The 21,972-nt window shown below is 37.7% G+C and overlaps 1 protein-coding gene across 1 annotated transcript in view; it reads right to left on the reverse strand.

The window, feature by feature from the left end:
* Nucleotides 1-11,905, reverse strand: part of TENM1 (teneurin transmembrane protein 1) — a 160,220-nt gene extending 148,315 nt beyond the window's left edge. Inside the window, exon 1 of the mRNA XM_088129189.1 lies at nt 11,670-11,905. Coding sequence (XP_087985315.1) covers nt 11,670-11,905 — 236 coding nt within the window. The remainder of the gene's footprint in view (nt 1-11,669) is intronic.
* Between the last annotated feature and the right edge of the window lie 10,067 nt (nt 11,906-21,972).

Below are 21,972 nucleotides of genomic sequence, written 5' to 3' on the forward strand. Positions count from 1 at the left end.
CCTTTACAGCCCAAGAAACTAGGGAGGGCCCCTTCTGAGACGTTTGCCAGACCCCCATTCCTGCTTCAGGCTTAGCTGCCTCTTCTCTGACCATTCTCCTGCTTGCGGCTCTTCTCCCATTTCCCAAGGTCATTCCTACATATCATTACAACTGATGTTGATAGAAAGACTCTTATTGGCCTCAACTTTGGATAGATGTAATTGAAGAAGTACAATCCATCTAGCTAAGATTCTGATAATTACTGCTACATATTTACAAAATCACCCAAAGCAATTGCTAAGAGCTTATCACAGGCCATGTTCCGGTTATATCCCACCATCCAAGTATATAGCTTTCCCTTCAGGGTTCAAGTTTGTAGGCAGAATTATTAGGCCAACTTTTCCCAAACTGGTATTTTCCAGAAGTGTTGGACTTCATCTTCTGGGAACTTCTAAAACATCTGGAAGCCACTAAATTAGGAAAGGCTGGTCTAGGCTAGTATGTAAAGCTGCTCTTCAGAAATGCTGTTGAAAGCAAGCTTTTGCAAAAAGAGGGTCTTAGATATTGCTGGGCACAATGGAAAAAAAAACTTGGTCCTCCTGAAATCTGGTGGAAGACATTTTGAAAGCGGAAGCCCAGCAAATCCCTCACCTCTGATGAAGCAGCACCAGGATCAGAATGTGGGAAAAGGAGGATATGGTAAATTCTGTTTGGTCTTTCTTTCTCATTCCCATTTCAAAAAACATTTTAACAATTTTTGGATAAAAGATGGCGAACTGATTTTATTCCCCATTTTCTTCAAAAAATAGAAATCTATTGTTCCATTAAGAAATGTGCAAGGTAGATTGCTGTCAGTGATATGCCATTCAAACACATTAATCAGAATCTTAAAACAAGGCCAGACAATGCTGAATATATTTGCCATTCAGGTCTATTGCAATCGATAACGGACGATAATTACAAAAGGAATTTAGAATGATCCACAGCTGAACGGCAACAATTCAAACCTAAAAAACAGTGCAGCTTGAAAAAGGCTCAGGAAAGAGTGTCAATCAGAAATCAGTTTCATTTGTCCTTTAAAGGAGAGATTTGAAACGGGTCGATAAGAAGTTGCAAATGTATTATTTGTAGAAAAGCTAAGATGATCATTAAGTTATGCCTCTCAATGAACTGCTGGCAACAATTTATTTTAAATTGCTAGTTCAATGGGATATCAGTATTCCACTGCCAGGACAATGTTATTTACTTTCTGAGTATTAGGGGTATAAATGGTGGCGCTTAGATGGTAACAATATTCTCATAAACTCAACGCTATCTAGGTGAATATGTGCAGAGTTGATAGCACTATTTTAACACATCTTTGATGCCTTTGCTATCTGTCTGATAAAACGGGGCAATCTTTATACAGAGCAAAAATGCTGAAAATTGCTGTTCAGGAGTTTATATATGTAAGCATAGCTTGGCATGCTTGAATATTAAGTCTACAAACACAGCAGAAATGCATAACAAAACCCACCCTTTTTTCCCCAAGCAGCACTTGGAAAGGAAAGGATTCCAGTTAATCCAAAGGAACCTTTTTCTTCCATGCTTTGCAAATATAACCCATTAGTAGATGCAAAAACAACACACCATGGTGAAAAAAAGGGGAAGCTGTCTTTACATCCCATAATTCAAAACAGTTTTTTTTCCCCTACTACTTTTCCCTGTTTCTCCCTGTTCCTAGTTCCTGAAACTAGAAATCTCTCATAAACATGACAACATGAAGGGAGCAGGAAGTGAACCACACAGGAATATATAGCAGGAAATTCTTGAGCATGAAATTTCTGGGCATGAAAAAATATCTATAATGCTTCAACATTGTTTTGTGAATTAATAGCTCTTAGTGTTTATTCTACGGCAGCCCATACATTTCACACACCACTCTGGAAACATATGTCAGTATTAAAAGAAAAAATGGTCCCTTATTTTCACAGGAGACCTTTTAACTAATCAGAAGAGCATCGATCATGTTAAATACAATGGAATTCTGCAATATTTTATTATTTCCTATCTTAAAAAGACCGGATTTGAATATTGTAGAAAAGCTTTCCTTTCACAACAAACTAGTGTCAGAAAGAGAGAGCTTTTAAAGTGAACAGAGCACTGGCAAAAAGTTTTCCAATCTCAGCCTAAGACTCCTCTTTTTTACTGTAGGAGGAATTCTGATTCATTCTATGTAACACTCTCCCGAGGAACCTCTGATTTCAGTTTAAGTGATCCAGTAACAGAAAAGGATCCATTGAAACAATATGTTAGCGATGCAAAGCCCAAATTAACAACAACGGCTAATGAACAGTACTCAACAAACCCACATAGATGACTTTGATTGATAATGCATTCAAAATGGGGACAATGAATGTCACTTTGGTTGTTTTCCCCCCTAAGTTCCCATAAAATGCTTTTCACATACAATAGCAGAACTCTAATGTATATATTTGTTCGGTTGTCGGAGCTGATCCATTAGCATCCAAGCTCAATGGAACATCCTTCTGAGTAGATGTGTCAAGACTGGGATCAGAGATGTCCTCAAAGTGGAACAGAAGGAGAAGGGGAACCCCAAGCACATGAGAATTGGCTCTAGAATTAAGTGAATTAATACCAACAGTCTCTGTATGGTTATTATTAAAAATCAGCTTTACAGGACTTATCATTGTTGTGATGACAGATGACTGGTAACAAATGGTATCTGAGACTATGATAGGTGTGAATAACATTTTCCAAGTCAGGGAGCAGACAGCAAGCCACTGGAAAGATGTGAGTGATTTGCTAGAAAAGATGGGCCCAAAGATTTTCAGCCCATTGTTTCATCTCCTTGAGGACTTGGGTTAAGGTTAACAGTGGGAATAAGCCTCAGAAGGTGGTGGCATCAGGTTGACCTCGTCTGGGGTCAGAAGCTAAACAAGGTCCAACAGGGTTAGTACTTGAAATGGAGGCCGCAAAAAATTCCAGGACTGTTTGCTAGACTTGGATATTTTAAAAACAACAACAGAAGAAGGTAATTAAAAAGCATTTTTGTAGTATAGGGCATGTCCATGAAGTCACCAAGCGTCAAGCCTGACTTGGAGACACTTCCTTTAAGAGCAGAAATGGTAGCGCTGTGACCATTTTGACCAAAAATGGAAACAGGGACAATGAAATTGGAAATGAACAAGGAAATAAGGGAGAAAAGCTTCTATGGACACAGGAAGACCAACAAAATGATGGTTGTCTGCCCCCCCCCCTCAAAATTTCTATTTATTCCTAAGGGTTTCAGATAAACCTTTCCCACAGAAGAATAAAGCTAAACACCAAAGAGTGAATAATTAATATTATTGGCTACATTTTCAAGAATAATTTCCTATAGAATTTCATCTCTGTATGTGTGTGTGTGTGTGTGTGTGTGTGTGTGTGTATTACTGTATATATGGATGCATTTGGTATAGTTGTAATACAGAGTTAAAATATGAATTTATTTATTTATTATTTGATGTATAAGGTTTCCCATCTCAAATACAGGACTGTGGCCAATGCAACTACATTCATAAGTATTTAAAATCACTGGAATACTTCTTATAAAAATTACCATTTCCACAGTCCAAAGTTCTACATTCTCTGCTCTAGCTCCACATTGCAAGTAATGCATCACCCAAAGTTTAGTTTTGTTTTAGATATGATTTTTACAATATTTCCCTAGTTCAATTTTCAGCTTCTGAGTAATCATGCCAGCATCCATACAGTTTGATAAGTTTGTATATGAATATGTAATTATATGTTTGTCATTATTAAACTACAATCAATAGTATGCATTTGGTATTTGAATTTGGTTATTATTCTCTTTGTAGTCTTCTTTGAGAAAGGATTTTCCAAGTAGCACAGGAATAACTATATACTCTAAAAAACAGTGGAGTTGTTTTGTTTTCCTTGTAATAAAATGGTTGCAATTTTATTTTATTTTTTGGGGGGGGAAAAGGATTGTCACCTGACTACATATAACCATTTGAAAGGATTTGACTGAAAACAGCAGTGCCACATAATATCCCCTTTTCTCTACCTAACTTCCTAGACAGTGAAAACCTGTTTGTTTCTACCTTTAAGTCTCACTAATTGCTTTGTATTATTTTACCAACAGTTTATCTCTTCCCCCCTCTGCTTCCTTTAGAGATAATTAAGCCAGCAACAGTTTGACTTTTTATGTATATTTTTCTCTGAACTCCAATTTTCAGTTGTAGCCAACTCTAAGCATGTATGTATTAGCAAATTATGGTAGGAGCTTAACATATGTGTATGCATAGCCTGTACCCCTCTAAATAATAATAATAATAATAATAATAATAATAATAATAATAATAATAAGTAGAAGAAGAAGAAGAAGAAGAAGAAGAAGAAGAAGAAGAAGAAGAAGAAGAAGAAGAAGAAGAAGAAGAAGCAGCAGCAGCAGCAGCAGCAGCAGCAGCAGCAGCAGCAGCAGCAGCAGCTTAGGTGCAATCCCAAAACATCTGGAGCACCACTTGAAGACCATCGGCATTAACAAAATCATCACCAGTCAATTGCAAAAGGCAGCTTTACTTAGAACAGCTTCCCTCCTGCAATGATACCTTTAACACCATCAAACAACATCTGTCTATCCCAGGTCCTTGGGAAGGACTCGATAGGTGGATAAAAATGCCAAATCCAGTCTAAACATCTGGTTGACTGTGCAACCAACAACAATAATAATATATTAAATTTATATGCTGCCTGACTCACAGCAGCTCTAGAACAACTAGAACTACTCCTATCTATAGTTAAGAAAAGGGCCTACATAACAATTGGGAATTGGCAGATGAACTGGCAGCTGGCCTGGATCTAGCCTGCTGGGTAAATCTTTTATCTTTTTTCCTCTATCCATTTTCTGGCACATCCCCATGTCATCTGTGTTGGTCAGAAATTTGTTCTTTTTTTCTTTAGTGAATCTTTTTTCTTTAGTGAATCTTTTCTGGGTATCACCCTCAAATGTTTCATGGACTTCTGACCGTTCATAAACTGAGAAGCCTTCAGCAGTATAAACACTGCCCCATCCATTCTAGGATGACCATCCCTCCATTCTCTAGATTACAGCCAAAAGTCCTTCAACAGCTACTAGTGTTGTCTACGTCCGATATTAGATAGATGTCTGCCAATTCTTTACCTGTCATTCCTCCTTTTCCTATCAGCATGATATTCTATGACAATCTAAATTATCTTCTATTCCCAGCTCCTTATCATCAGAGCTTAGCCTAGAGTTAGTACAGAAAGTTATTTTGGGTTTCTGCATAGATGCAGGGAAACAGGAAGAATTTGTACAATAGTTTTGCAGAAAGGAGGTTCATCACAAGGATTGTTTACCACCACCACCACCACCCCGATTTTTTCTTTTTTTTTAATGGTGGCTCAGAATTCTCCATACTAATGTGAACTGTGAAACAGACCAAGTTTATAAACAGATCAACATTTTTATCAATCTGGGTAAGATCAAGGAAGCAAGAGCTACAGTAAAACATCTTTAATGCTGGTCTGGGGATAAATACGGAAACCTGGAAGCTGCAAGAAGAATTTCCAACCTTTATTTATCATGCATTTGTTAAGGTGGAGTCTCTTTTAATGATTTGAAATGTTTCTTCCCAGGTTTCTCACCACCTGGGCCAAATTGCTGTTTATGAGCTAAAGCTATCAAGTGACTTCCTCTCTTTCTCTTGACTGTTTATGTTTACTCTCCCCTCTATTTCTTTCCTAGTCTCCCCAGAATCTCCTAACAGAAGAGGTGTGTGTGTGTATATATATATCTACATACACACTGTATGTGTGTGTGTGTATACACACAGACACACACACATACACACTGAATGAACTACTCAAATGACAAATTGCTCTAGCATGAACTGAAGATGCTTAAGTCATTGGGACAGCAAATACATTTTTCAGCTTAAAAGAACGGCATCTGTGGGGTAGTGAATAGTCAGGTTTAAAGCTTCTGCTTCACAGTGGAGATTTCTGAATTATGAAGGAAATCTTAGTACAAGGATTGTCAGACTGAACTTCTAAGTCTCAGCATGCCTTTTAAAAATGTGATGTGCCCCAAGTGAGGTTAGAGTTATTGTTTAATTAGACAGAAAATGACATGTACAAGAAGCATGTCAGAATAACATATATAGAGCCAAAAGCACTGAAAAATTAAGCAGTGCTACTATTTTTATTTCAAAATAGGAAAGATTTTTTTTTTAAAAAATAAAAAGTAATGACTCATTAACTGAAGGGTCATATCTGCCTGATAATTGCCTTCAAAACTTCTAATTCGGGAGAAGGTTGCAACTGTCTAAGTTGTTTCATTTCCCTAGGAAATAAACCACTAGATGTTTCATTTTTACACACTCGATCCTGACCATCAGTGTGGCACAGCAGTTACCATCTTGGATTCTGGACAAGATCAGACCCCAGAAATAATTCCCAGTGAACCATAAAACTTATTGTACTTATCTTGGGCCACCTCTCCAGTGAATTAGTGCTCTTGTATAATAAGATGGGTGAGGGTGTTTGTTGGGGCAAATCTTTTTTTTAAACTATATTAAGTCTATTGGTGTGTGTGCACGCATGCATATGAGTTAGTCATAAGTACAAAGACAGATCCATGGAGTTTTCTTGGAACTGGTTCTCTGTCGCCTTCATCCTCACACTGAGAGGGTGTGACTGGCCCATAGAATTCCCTACTCCTAGTTCAGCACCTGCTATAATTTGAAACCAGGACAGCAAAACCATGAACGGTCTACTCAATTTGTTTAGCCATTCCCATGGCTATCACAATGCTAAACAAACCATGGGCTCAGCCAGCCTGCCTGCCTGCCTGCCTGCCTGCCTGCCTGCCTGCCTTCCTTCCTTCCTTCCTTCCTTCCTTCCTTCCTTCCTTCCTTCCTTCCTTCCTTCCTTCCTTCCTTCCTTCCTTCCTTCCTTCTTCTCTTACTTATTCTGGTAAGTAAGAATTTTGAAGGCTGCTTTACTGCTACATCTTAAAAAGTCTTTAAAATACAACCCAATGCTTTTCCATTCAGAAGGAAGTTCTACTATTCAGTAGGACCTTCTCCCAACTAATCGGCTAGTGACTAAGTAACTAGAATGACAATCAGAATGACAGCTGATGGAAAGTACGTTCTACTTAATAGATAGTTTAAGGATCCTATAAAGGCAATAAGTCAGAGTGACAAGACAAATCAGAGGTGTCAACAACACATGCTTAGGAGGCAACAGAATATGAGTTCTTTATCCTACAGAAGAGGGAAAAGAAATTCATGCAAGATGGCAACAAGAATGTGCAGAACTGAACTTTTTAAAAAAATGTTATCCTTGTTTGACCCAGCTTTTTTTTTTAATGTTATCCTTGCTCTTTTCCACAATTGTTATTTCCTTGAAACAGTAGTGACGTTATTCATTTTTAAGTACCTTGGTATCATCAACAGGATTAGTAGAGGTTAGGTAGGACTTTGCCCCAGGGTGTCTCTGTCTTCAAAGTTAGGGTAGATAATGGCTGAGTTACAGCTCTGTCTGTCAGTGGGCCTTACTTATACGTTTCTACCTGGAGAGAGTTGGACTAGCTTCTATCATACTTTAGGCATCAGTTTAAACACCTTTTATTATCCCAAATGTTCAAAGGTCAGAAAACCTTTTCATTTGTTTGTTCATTAATGCTGCCTGTATTTATATGCCACGATGTTCAGTTTTTAAATCTGCTCCGTTCTCATTTTTTTCCCATTTCCCTTGCATTTTTTAAAAACCTTTGCTATTAAGGATTACCATGATGCTACGATTTACTTCTCTTGTTATCCTGACCACCTGGTGCCCTTCTTTAAATCCTTGCATTGGTTTCCTGTCTCTTTCAAAGCCTGTAAAAGGGTTTCTTCCTTATCTACAAAACCATCTTCCGTTAGGCAAAGCTTCCCTGCGTCTTGAAACAAATCAAGGTTTTTGGTTTCCTGTCTCTTATGCCTCTATAAGACAACCCCTCTGACATCTTCCAAGTTCCTCTTTAATGCTCAGCTTTTCCTGAAACGATTTGGAACCACCGAAGCCAGTTTTATGATTAGGTGAAGTGAAACAATGACTTCAGGCTACTAATGTTAAATGGTGGGCAGCAAGGTACTGCAGGAGAAAGTTATGTGTCAAGCATCCTCTTCTTCATTCCCCTTAAGCTAGCCAGTTATCTTTGAAGCAATGAAGGATCTTGTTTCATCACTAATGCTAAAGCAAGAATCCCCTTCGAGGCTTCTGTACAATAAATGGAAGAGGCACCATCCAACTCTTTACCTCCATGAGCAACAAGTCTTGGGCTTTCTCTGGGAACACTGTTCTAGACCAGTGCTTTTCAACTTACAACCTGAAGATGTGTGGACTTCAGTTCCCAGAATTCCCCAGCCAGCATGCTGCCTGAGGAATTCTGGGAACTGAAGTCCACACATCTTAAAAGTTACCAAGTTTGAAAAACACTGGTCTAGACCAAGAGAAGTGGCTTCCAGAGGTTTTAAACTACAGCAATGGCAATCTGTAAATTCACTCCGCTGGTCAAGTTAAAGAATCACAGAATTGTAGAGTTGGAAGGGACCAAGAATAATCTAGTCTATCCTACACACAATTTCCTACATTATCAAAGATGAATAATGTATACTGGATATAACGTATATTTTTCTCTTTCCTATCCTAGCCTCAAAACTCTCTTTCTCTGTTACTTCCTTGAGTCTATATTAGAGTATAGCCCATTTGGGCCAGGAACTATTTAGACATCTTATCTCTAAAAAAATATAATATATTCAGATGAAACTAAGTAAATACATTTAATAATGATGATGCGTATGATAAGCCATGTTGAATATTATCAGAACTGAGGGACAAAGTGGAAACATATTCAAGAGATTATAAAAACAAATGTAACCAGTTGGAAGAAAAACAGCCCTGACCTGATTTTATTTTTAATAAATATTTAATATTTTAATATATCTAAAGCTAATGGTAAGCAATCAGTTTAAGAATCAGATTTTGCTCCCTAGAAGCACTCAGCATGTGCATTCTGAATTATCTCTCTCTGTATTAGAGTGGGACAGAAATAAATGCCTCTAAATCTACTTTGAGATTACAAGTGTTCCAAACAAACGAAAAATGCAAAAATACCTAGCTTATGGCTATTAGATAGATTTCAGCATATTACACAACAAAGATTGAAAACAGTAAAACAGCTGCCATTCCATGTGTCTGATGGTGTAAGAATCCTGCCCACCCCCCATCTCCCGCCCTTCCTTTCAGTCACACAGCTATGCAAAGGGGGGAAAATCATCTGTCTTCAGATGAATTGTCACGGTGAGTCTCATTAAATCTTTTTTTTTTTAAAGAAGAGAGGAAGAGAAAGGCTTTGCCTCTGCTCAAATAGAAAACAAAAACCAAAAATGCCATTCTAAGCATTCTACTTAAGCAGAATCTGTACAGACATCCTCTGGAATGAGAGGACAGGTCATCTCGGGTGACCAAGATGATCAAGTAATGGATAATACTGTTTTTGCTCTATAACATTGGATTAAGGAGGCCAAGCTCATCTTTGGCACACAAAAAACGTACTGGGTAACCCCAGGCTAATCAGTATCTCTTGGCCTGGTACATCTTGGAGGCATGAGGTGAAGTTGAGTTTGAGATGGGAGAAGACAACCATCTGTTCTGCCTTAAATTTATGGCCAGCCTTCTTATTAGGTTAAGTAAGATAGCTGCCTAAGGAACAGAAGATGGGGCAAGATGGTCACTGCCCAGCATTTCTCCTGAGCTGTGTCTGCTAGGTTGCCCCCTGCTACCATAGCTAAAATAAACCACAACTCTTTGCATTCAGACATTATGGGGCCTGTGGTTTCTTATTTGCTTGTTCTTCCAAATGAAAAGAAATAACATTAATGTTGTGCTCAGTTTATTGGGGTTTTGTAAAGCATCTGCCTATGAAAACATCCACTCTACAATATTCCTATAAAGCCACTCAAAGCACGAAGAATGGATGTTATGATCCTGATGTAGGCAAAGATAGGACAATAGCAGAGAATACGTGTATCTCAGAAAAGTTAGAAAATATCTGTTGCCTTGCTAGAATTCTCCAAGTTGGGGTTTTGGAGTTGCAAATGTTTTATTGCCATACTACAGATTGTGTAATATTTACACCAGTATTATGTAATAAAGAATATCTATCTATCTAGCCGTACTAAGTAACATCATCAGTGCAGGAGATGTGGGGCAAAGAGGTTTTTGGCTGAGAAGGGTTAGAAATAATTTTCCATCATATCAGTTGTGGGCAAGCTTGGGTGGGGGAGTCCTGTGTGTGGTAGTTAATTTGCATATTTTTATCTTTGTTTGTGATATTCCACTAATAAGCTAATTAAAAAGTCAATTCACGTGTGATAAAAAGAGAAGACCAGGATTTGCAATCCTTGTTTCTTGAGATGGTATATTTTGGTAACGGAGAATCATTGCAGCATTGTATATGCTCAGTTTTATATTATTGTCATATTTGCAGAACTTTCAACCAACAGATCTTAAACAATTCTGCCTTCTCCTTATGTCATAGGACAGTATTTTAATATTCCTCTGCTTATTGAATTGCATCCCTGTCAAATCTATTGTCCATTATCTGTTACTGTATCTATTTTCCCAAAACCCAACAGACAGATTTTTTTCTTTGTTATTTTAAGCAGCATTGGGATAAATCTTCTGAAGCTACGATTGCTGAACACTTAAGAGAAGCTTATCCATATGTTACTTTTACAGCTGCACCGTCTCCCTAATGTACAAGTTGCAATTAGCTTTCAACTAATTTTGAACATTTAAAATCATTTCACAAATGTTTATTGCAGTGGCTTTAAGTAAATGCAGATTCAGGATGTCTGACTGATCTCTGTTAACACTGGTTTAACAAAACATAGCGCCTTGAGATTGGGAAACTGCTTAAAAGGGAAATCAGAAGCTTGCGGTACTCTTTATGGTGCACGGAAGAAGAAAAGAGAAGAAAACTATTTGGCCCAGGTTTATGCACACTTACTTATCATGATTTTCCAAGAAAATAAAACTGACACAATTTAGTGGTTGTCAGCATATTGCTGAAGCAAAATATACAAATGCTGAATCCTTCTCCTCTTACTTTTAGTCAAGCTATTTCGAGAAATGTCTATTGTCCTGTGGTCTACTAAGGACGTTTAAGTCATCAATGGGGCATCTTTGGTGGGTCCCACTAAGGGTGTGCTTGAAATCAATAATTAATTCTGCTTTCTCTTTCTCCCAGGTCATGGAACCAACTGTCCACTGATTTGAAGCATTTGAAGCTCAGAAAGCAGTTAGAAAGGTTAAAACATATGCATTCACCTAGAAGTTTTAATGTTACAATATTGTAGTATGAAGCCATTCCTTTTTTAGTTTCTAATGCTTTACATTTCATGTTTGTATGGCCACTTTCACTGCATTTTTGAAAGCTGCCCAGGAAGTGGGCAATGTATATTCCTGCATGGAATAAAAGGTTGCAATGGGTGGCCTAAATCACTTCTTCCAACTGTGCTATACAACACATTTAAGTCTTGCCGTGTGCTTTCGTTGGCCCATGCCCACTTATAGCTTACCAACTTGTTCAAGTACAAATTTTTAAATACTGTACCTGGTTTCCAGGGGTATATTACTGTTCAGGACCCAACTGTTATGAAGGTGCACTGAGTCCTGCGTGTTTGGTGGCGAAGGAGCAGCAGGGTTGGGCTGGCTGCGGGTTGTCAGCGATCTGGCTTGGAGGGAGTTGGCTGCTGAAAGAGGCTTTCGGCTGCAAGTGCACGCGTGGGGTGGAGGCGGCGGAGGCGGTAATGGTCTGAAGGTAAATTGGTTGCGTGGGCTCCCTGGCATTTCTGCATTCAGAAAGAAAGCAAGTAAAACAAGAGGCCAAATTATTCTTTTAGGCAACGAAGAACAGAGTGCCTGGATCTCATAGGATTGCAACATTTGTCTAGACTTTTAATATGTCTTCAATATGTCGAAGATGCCAAATTGTCATGGAAGAGCTCACAGAAAGTCTACCTATGAAACACTGCTCATCTTGCGTGGATCAAATCAAATCAGTTTATCACGGCCCTAAAGCCAGATCCAATAAAACATCTAACAGTAGAACTGTTACATACTTCTATATATATCACAGAAAAACAATAAGTATAATGAGATCTAAAAATAATTAACAACAGATAGAATAAAATAAAACAGAATCAAAATAGTATTATAAGAAGTTCCAAACTTAATTAATGGTGCAGTGTATCTTACAGATGGTAGCACAAAACTGGGCGACTTGGGAAGATACTTTTGAGTCCTTGTCTGAAAGAAGCAACTTTAAGAAATCCCACTCCCTACCCGGAAATTTCTTCAAGATCAGATTAATGAAGGTTTGTCTAGAGTCCTTATACAGGGAGCAGCGTAGTAGCATATGGCTTAGAGTTTCTATTGAGTCATCACCACATGGATATAACTGAAGATACACAGGAGCACCTTTAAAATGGACCAAAATGGACTGCTAAAGGCACTGCATTTTGCATGGATCTGAATTTACAGCAAACTGCAGGGATCAGCATCAAAGTGAAGCAAATGGCGAAGGTCGTTGAAGGTTCCCTGGTATTGTTTATGCTTTGGGAATAAAGGCAAATCAGTCATAACTTGAGAGTGTGACGCTACTCAGTCAACACTTCCTTTCACCAACACTGAATTCTATTTAGGGGGGAAAACTGTGAAAGAAACATTCATATTGCAAACATAGACACCTTAAAATTAAGATAGAACAGGAGAAACTATCTAGCTCTATCAAACTCTGTTCCCCCCCAAAAGTTTTTGGGGAATCAGTGCATTATTGAATGAATGAATGAATGAATGAATGAATGAATGAATGAATGAATGAATGAATGAATGGTTTTACTGTTGTGCACATCTCTTTCTCTCTGAAAATGAAAGACAGCAAAGAGAAAAAAAGAGGGAATGAGGGAATCAGTGACCAAGAGAGTGGGGAGAGGGGGAAAAATAGAATTATGTACTATAGGAAGTGGGTATCAGAGATGGAAATCTTTTTCATGCTAAATTAATTTGGAAGTTGTTCTGTGAGAAGCTATTAATATTAATGTGTAATAATAAGCAGTATAATCAGAACCTGGTAGATTAGATTAACTGGAAGCATTAGCAGGATACTTCCATAGCTATCCGAAAAGAAAAATCAAAATCCCCTTTTAAGACACAAACATGAAAACTAAGATAAGAGGCAAACAGATTTCCTCACAAATAGGCAAACTTTAAACTACAGTGAACATCCTAAAATTGCAAAGCATCCAAGGTGGTCCACTTCTGATCAACCTTAAAGCTACAATCTGAATTAATTATATTCAGAATTCAGGAAGAGGCAAAATCAGTGCTTGGCATACAGAAAATCTCCACCACTCATTGCATTTGATGAAAGAGAATATGGTTCAGGAATTATTTCAAAGCATATGAGGACCCGGGTGTAATTCTTCTAAGAGGGTTCTGCAACACTCAAAGGCACCAAAAAAGAAAGGAAAAAAAAGTTTAAGGATTTATTTGTTTAGAGTAATACCATGACAGTAACATAACAGACATGAAACCCAAAATGCAATACAGTAAAATCATAAAATATCATATTAAACAAATTCATTCCCTGAGTTTCTATCCCACCTTTCCTTCAGAAACTAAAGCATGCTTTCTCACAGTTTTATCTCTGTGACTGTAGTCCTTCAAAGCAGAAACAATTGATAAATAGCTCAAATTCATGCAGCAACGATTATTTCAATCTGGGTCACGCCAATTATACCCAACAGCATAATCAGGACACAGTGGCTCTCTAATTCTTTAACAATCCCCCGCCCCCAATATAGATATATACTTACACAGTCTGCAAAAGAGACTCCTTCTGGCAATAAATAAGTCTCCCTTGCCTGCCTTGTAATTGGTTAACTGCAAAATTATTTGTAAGCTTCGCTAAGGCTTATAGGGAAGCGTTTTCATATCACATTTGAAGAAATTACAAATCACTGTATCTTCTCCACCCCCAAAACGAGAAAATAATCAAACTGTTCCATCATTTCTTGACAGAACCATAGTACTATATTGTTTGCTGCTGAAATTGCACATTTAAAATAATGCATTAAAAAGTGATGAACCTTAGGCGTTTTGTATTCAACGTGCAGGGCTCCACAAGACATGCTAATTTACTCCTCTTCAAGTTCTGCTTTGGATTGGAGTTCTTCTTTGCAAAATATCAGGCATGCGCAAAGCTTCAATCTGAAGGTGATTCAATCTAATTATCCCTCCAGATTGAATCCCTGAACTGTCAATTGGTTTCATGAGATCAATTCAAATTGAGGGCTGTGGAATGGATTAGAAGTTTCAGCAGACATTTCCATATGCCCACATATGCTTTTTAATCAATCTTTCAATCAAATCAATTTGACAGCTCAAGTTCATTCCAATCAACTCATCGAATTGCAAATTTGAACTGGCTTTTGGAATCAGCCACACTCAGAAAATATGAATTAATCTGATCTGCTTTACTGTAGGGAGAATCTTCTCCTTCTCCTTCTCCTTGTACCAAGATTGCCAAGAGTGGAATACATAAAAATAAGAAAAAACAACAACAAAAAAACCAATATGAAGATGAGACTGGGGGAAGAGGAACTGCACCAGGAAAGGAAGAAAAAAGATGAAATAAAATTGGATGCAGGATTGGGGAGAAAGTACCAGACCAGTGTGGGGGTTAAAAGAAGGGGTTAAAATTAATGAGGCAAGCAACCCGCCACCCGCCCTCAAACCTAGGCTCATGTTCAAAGATATCTGCAGGATGTTTGCAATCACTTGTAGCTCTTAACCACTTCCTTGTTTTCAACGGCTTCTTCAATTCTTAGCAGGGAATGTAAGGTGACCCTCTCAATTTCAGGTAATTACTTGGGTTGAGGAGACCTCCTCTTCTTGCAGAATCCTTTGGCACTCTCTTACTTATTTTTTCCAGGTGTTGGTCCTGCTCAAAGTATTTCAGGCAGTGAGTTGGTTTTGCTATTTTTAATTTACTGCACTGTCTTCTTTGCCAGACAGAACAGTACTACCACATAACTTAGCTAGAGATCATTTAGGTCTGATTGCAAAGCAGACATAGTGTCTGATATAGCACCTTTATCTATATTCCCTGGCATTCTAAATTACCTTAGTTTTAAGATTTCTACCATTAATGTACGATTAATATATTAATATATGATCACCAGTCTATTGTGGCCTTTTTGAAATGTCACAATCCATTAGGTGGTCTTTTAATCTTGATGTACTTTCATCTACCCTCACTATTCCATTCCCATTTTGAGGCCAAGATAGGATAGTGGTAGACAGTTAGGTTCAAAGTTTGCAGGAAATCCACTCTTGTGATCTGTGGGATTGGGAATTAGGCTGAGAGAGGTCATCCATACATTGAGAATAAGGATGATTCTGTGTCAGTGATGCACAGCTCCACCATACCATCCTAGAGATGCCATAGCAGTCTTGACCCTGTGTCTGGAAGTTGTTAGAATCTGAATGGGACATAACAGGCTGATGTGGAATCAAGCAAGAATGAGTTGCTGCTTACCCACTGTTTATGCTGCTTAAACTCTGATTTAACTGTGGATGAGATGGCACTCCACCTGAAGCAACAGGTGATTTGAGGGTCTCTTGGGCTCACTGCTGGATAGGAAGGTGGAAGCTGTGCCAGGAGGAAGCTTAGCCCAGCTTTACCTGGTACATCTGGTACCAAACGCCTTGGCCACATGGTGTCTCATACCATCATTGCAACTGCAATGCACTGTACATGGGGCTGTCTTTGAAGACAACTCAGAAACTACAGTTGGTGCAAAATGCAATGGCTCATTTTTTGTTGAGTGAGAACACCTGTGCTGTGAATTTGGCATTGGTGTACATCAAGTTTCTCAGTTCTAGTTTTAACCTACCGAGTCCTCTATGGCTTGACTCTTTGGTACCTTCAGGACTGCTTCTTCCAAATAGAATCAACCCATCCTATATGTGATAAGTTATTAATTTTCAAGTGTTACACCTTACCTTATTATATAGGTTTTGAATCTTCCCTAAGAAGACAAATCAATCTCATTCTGTCTTACTGTGGTTTTTCTTCTCCAGCATTAGCTGGTCTCACCCTTGAGAAAGTCATAGTTACTCTTCAGTGGAGGACCTGGAACTCAGATCTCTAAACAGATAGAACCAGAATTTCCTACCTCCATAATAGCCCAATAACCACCCTTTCCTGTTCCATTTCTAGATACTTTTATAACATTTCACATATGTCAGATAGAAGACTCTTCACCTTGGCCCAAATCAGTGAATTGGTATGTACAATACATCAGTATCCTCTATGAAAATCAAACTTGTATATGTTCTGATATAGAAGTTGAATCTGTTTCCCATGGATTGTTAAAGTGCCCTGAATACCATAAATGGAAGTCACAACTCATCACACTAATTGTAAGAAATCATAATTGCGCCTCTGAGCAAGAGATTATCATTTTTCTCCTACATGATCAAACTTCTGCTATTTTTAATAAACTTTTAACAACAGCTGTGGATTGCAGAAATCACAGTGCCTCCCTTACACTATTAATCGCTTCAGGCTTTTCTGTAGAAGTTCTATCTTCCCACCCTTTATATGCTGAGAGGGAGAAAAAAAAAATCTAGATTAGCCTCAGCCCCTTCTATGTCTTCACACCTCAAGATGATATCCAGCATTTCTCTGGAAGGTCAAGAAACTGAGTTAGAGCTCCCAATCTCTAAAGAAACACACACCTTAATATAGAACATATGCAACAATTGGGATATCATTCAAATACTACCCTGATTCACCAGCAGCTCATCCTACATATTATCAAGAAATTATTTTGTGATAGAGATACATAGACACAGACCCATAACATTTTAACAGATGAAAGAAAACTCAGTCACTTCACCTATTTTTCCATTTATAGCCACCCTCACTTTCAACCCAACATCAAAACAATAATTCCGGAAGTTCAAACAAAAAAATGTTTGGCATTAAATATACGCTATTCTCCATAGAATTAATCCAATAATAACAGCTGAGCATGTAAATACCCTAATTAAAACAGATCTTAAACAATCTTCAAAAGAATAACATTTTATAGATTGGGTGCAAGTGAGATAAAAGAGAAAGGAAATTGGTTTGCTGAAACAAGGTACATTTACAAACTCTACTTAAAATTAAAGACAAACTCATTCTGGGGGAACGTGATATAAAATGTGGTTAATGAAAAACAGTAACCAATTTCAGGAATGAGGAATTTAATGTGCCTTAAAGGGACACTAGATTTCTCCCTATTACACTAATACGTTGTTGCAGATCAGAGTTTAATATTCATTGTAAAAGTTTAATAAAATATTACGGAATTTTAGAGCTTAAGTAGCTTTTAAAATTGATCAGCACCGCTGTGAGATCTACAAATTCTGCAGAAGATGAGCCACTGATATACTTAAAACTGTATCAGGACCTGTAACATATGTTTCAGTGCTCAGTATCAGTCTAATATTCTTATTTTCTTCTCCTCAAAGCCTGTTTTTCAGAAAGCAAGGTTTGGGGCTCAATCCACCAACTTGTCTCAATCAATATGATTGATATTATTATGCTCACAGTTGGTTCCAGTTTTTAAAAATGGCTAAAATTTTATGAAACTTCACACAAGAAACTTGAAATCTCCTGAGATGTAGCAAGCTGATGCAATTGCAGTGTTCATAACTCCATGTCTATAGATAGAGATACAGATCATTTTTATTTCATTTTTAGATGCCATCCAAGATGCAACAGGTACTCCTGCCAAGCCTGTATCTTGTCCTCTGGGCATTCTACTGGCTTGGAACTGCATTTAAATTTCTTACAATATCTAGTGCACATACGCAAAGTCTTGTCATTTAGTTTGCTGCAATGCCCTAGAGCAAATATCACAGCAATTCAAAAATATTACATAATTTTTTAGATGACTGCATGTACAGAGATGCTATTTCTCTTTCTCATGTGAGAGACCTTCCTCTAATCAAAGGACACGCTCAGGAATGTCCAGACTGAAACATATGCGTCTCTACCCCAGACTGATTTTCCAAGAACTGTTTTATGCTAAGAGGTACTGGAAGATACCTGATCAGATTATCTAATCTAGGATAATGATTGGTCAGTTTGAATCCCCCTCTTGAACTAAATCCCATCCCCATTAGAAAGCCCTCTTTTTGGTGAAATTGCTTTGCCTTCAAGGGGTGGAGAGCAAAGTCCAGTCTTGATGTGAAGTCCAAGATAATCAGTCTGTAAGTAAAATATCCCTCAAGTCAAGCAAAACCCCTGGTGATCACATGGAATTGTGGGGTTTTGATTTTTTGGGGGGGAGCAATTGCCCTCTTCCAAAATATTTTTTTGTTTCAACTTCTTAGTCTAGGTTACAGCTTTAGACTTCCTGGTTATGTCCTTGATTGAGTATGTGCCATCACGTCATTTTTGACTCCTAACAACTACATAGATAGATTTTCTCCATTGCAATCTATCCCTAACCTGATCTTCTGGTCTTCCAATAGACTGTCCTATCCAAGTACTAACTGAGTTCAACCCTGATTATTTTTTCTGAGATCAGCTAAGACTGGAACTTCTGGGGGAGGTATGGAAAACTGAAAACAGCTCTGCGAAAGTGGCGCCAACAATCATGGCAAAGACCAAGGAACTGGGGGTAGACCGGTTCCTTGGAACCTCTCCAGATAAGGAGAGGACAGGAGATCACCTCCATGTACTCTGGATGTCTGTTCCTCATGAGAGAACTGTAGGATGGTGGTTTTCTGTGGGTTTGAGCACCGGGAGATGATGGGATCAGCCATCTTGCTCACAACTGCAGCAAAGCCTTTTAAAGGACACTAACTTCGCAAACCTCACTGTCTAATCACTTTTGGAAATTGTCTATTAATCATCTTAAAGCTATTAGAGACCTTCGGAATGACAAGTTTGAAAAGTATTCATCGGGTGAGTTTATCTTCAACTCTGAACAAAAGAAAAAATAATTATAAGCTTTAGAACTTAAAGAATTTGAAATAAACAGCAAAAAGCTAAACAAGATTTTGATCTAAGGAAGTTATAAATGGATTAAGTTGTTGTTCAGTCGTTAAGTCATGTCCGATTCTTTGTGACCCCATGAACCATATCGCGCCAGGCCTTCCTGTCCTTCACTGCCTCCCTGAGTTTGCTCAGTTTCATGCTCATTGCTTCAGTGATGCTATCTAACCATCCCATCCTCTGCCATCCCCTTCTCCTTCTGCCTTCCATCTTTCCCAGCATCAGGGTCTTTTCCAAAGAGTCCTCTCTCTGCATTACGTGACCAAAGTATCTGAGCTTGAGCTTCATTATCAATCCTTCCAATGAGCAGTCAGGGTTGATTTCCTTTAAGATTGACTGGTTTGACCTCCTAGCAGTCCAGGGGACACTTAAGAGTCTTCTCCAGCACCACAGTTCAAAGGCATCAATTCTTCGGCACTCAGCCTTCTTTATGGTCCAGCTCAGACAAATTTGGAATGACTTTTACTATAAGATTTTGGAATTAACCATAAAAAACAAGGTTTCTCATGGGAAACAGACTTATTTTGCCTATTGTAAATCATAACACAGATAAGTGATGATTTTAGAAACTAGACACTAGAGGGGACTAAAGATTCTAGGCAGAAGAAAAAAAATACAAGCCTAGTTTGATGTCAGTTAATACTTGGACTTACAAAATGATACAAAACATTATAACATTGGAAACACTAAAGGAGATCTTTGAAGAATGGAGCCAGAAATTAGTACCTACAATATCAGCCACTGTCAATAATGATGTCTGCTTCTATGAATAGATTATGTCTTAAAGATGTTAATGAAGAAATGATAGATATGTAACAAATTTTATCTGACAAGACAGAGAAAATACCAAAAGGGGAACTACAAATGACAGGCCAAGAGAATGATTTGGAAAAGGACGCTTTACTGGATATACAAAAGAAACTGGCTGAAGTTTTAAAAATTAGAAGGGACATACAAATAATAAACTAAGAGAATGACCTGGAAAATGTTTTATTATTGGATCTACAAAAGATGCTTGTTGAAGCCTTGAAGAAATCTGTGCTATGGGATAAAGAAGAATTGAAGAGAAATCAAATCCTATGACAATGTTTGATTGAATTAAAGATTAAGACTTAGAAGTAAAAGGAAGGAATTTAAAGTTGGTTTATCTGATCAAGGTTAAAATAAGACTTTTTTTTTTGCAATGTTCCGGCAACACTTTATGGACTTTTTGCTGACACCAGGATTGAAGTTGATATTTTATGGATTTGCTTATAGATAAGGGATGGGATATGGGATGAAGAGATATAGGTTTGTAAACTTAAAGTTTAGTTTGTATTAGTTTTTACTACTGTAATTAACATTCTTAATAAAAATTATATTAGAAAAAGATCAACTAAAGCTGACTAGGTTCTTGCTGAGCAATTGCTTATAGGTGGTCAAAGATTAAAGTTTCTTACAAGTTGAAATTGCTATGTTGGATACATTTTAGTGAACAAAATCTATAGCTTTGGTTTTTTTTATTTTTTTCTGCTCTGATGGATGTACTGAATTAGACATCAAAGTTGATTTACTATGGTGGCATAGCGTGGGAAGAGTCTTATTCTCAGCCAGACTGTGAGAGTTCCTGATTGCCTACTTCTAAAGGAGACAAAAGAAGTTTGAAAGAAGACCATGTCCTTCTCTAAAGGTGAAATTCTTAGATCTGGATGCAAGTTTCTTTACTATAGGAGCTACTTCTGAAATATAATACAGAGGGGGTTGGCAGACTGTCTGCTTTACAGGATTGGACACAGACACTTTGTAATGTAGTATGACATCCTTACTGCAGGACTTAAAGAATGAAACTGGGCAGCCCTAAGTATAGAAACTTACCAGGATACTGATGATAACTGTAAGTAAGCTTACTTGCCAGTTACTAGTAGATTGGTGACTTATGTACTTTTTGGGGGAGAATGTATGTAAGAATTTTATTTATTTTGATTATTTATATGGTCACCCATCTCAAACAAGTGATTGAATGGTTTACAAGAATTAAAACACACACACAGACACACACACACACACACCATGACATATAACCCCTAGCACCCAAACAAATATGGTTTGTAACAGCCAATCTTTTCAGAAATGGGACCATATCACCACCTCATAAAAAACTTGAAACAGTTTCTATTAGTGGAAAAAAACTGAGAAACAAATCAACCAATTCTTTAAAAACTACAGTAAAATGTTAGACATTTCATCTATTCGATATCAAACACAATTGGGATAACAAATGCATAAACAAGATGCCCAGGGAAACATTCTTTTTTTTAAAAAAAATTTAGCCAATAAAATATTTATAACGAACATGAATCTATTAAAAGAGTTCCCAAGGTGGTGTAATTATTATTCATTTCTACAATTGTTTCACCACGAAGCTTTATAATTCTATAGAGATTTCATGTTTATGTATTGTGATGGTTGCATTGACTATTAAAAAGCAATTTGGCTGACATTTTAGGTCTTTTGTTGCTAGTTTTAATTGGATTGTTCATCAAGCATCAACTCGCCCGTTGACTGCAAAAACTACAGGCCAGCATCAGTTTATAGTAATGTCTCTTTAATTATTTTATCTTGTCAGAATGCCAACTTCATTGGGATAACTGTACACTTGATTTCATATCAAGATCAGCAAGTGAATTGGAGACCAAATCAAATTGAAGATCAAATCAAATCCAGAGTATTCCCTTTGGTAGATCTCAAACACTGCCCAACCTGTTTTCACCAGACGTGTTGCGACGACAACTCCCAGAATTCTCCTGGGTAAAACTGC

Source organism: Python bivittatus, unplaced genomic scaffold (assembly GCF_059951505.1).
Source record: "Python bivittatus isolate LINGU-HERP-01145 unplaced genomic scaffold, Pbiv_v1 ctg000790_np1212, whole genome shotgun sequence".
NCBI classification, from domain to species: Eukaryota; Metazoa; Chordata; class Lepidosauria; order Squamata; family Pythonidae; genus Python; species Python bivittatus.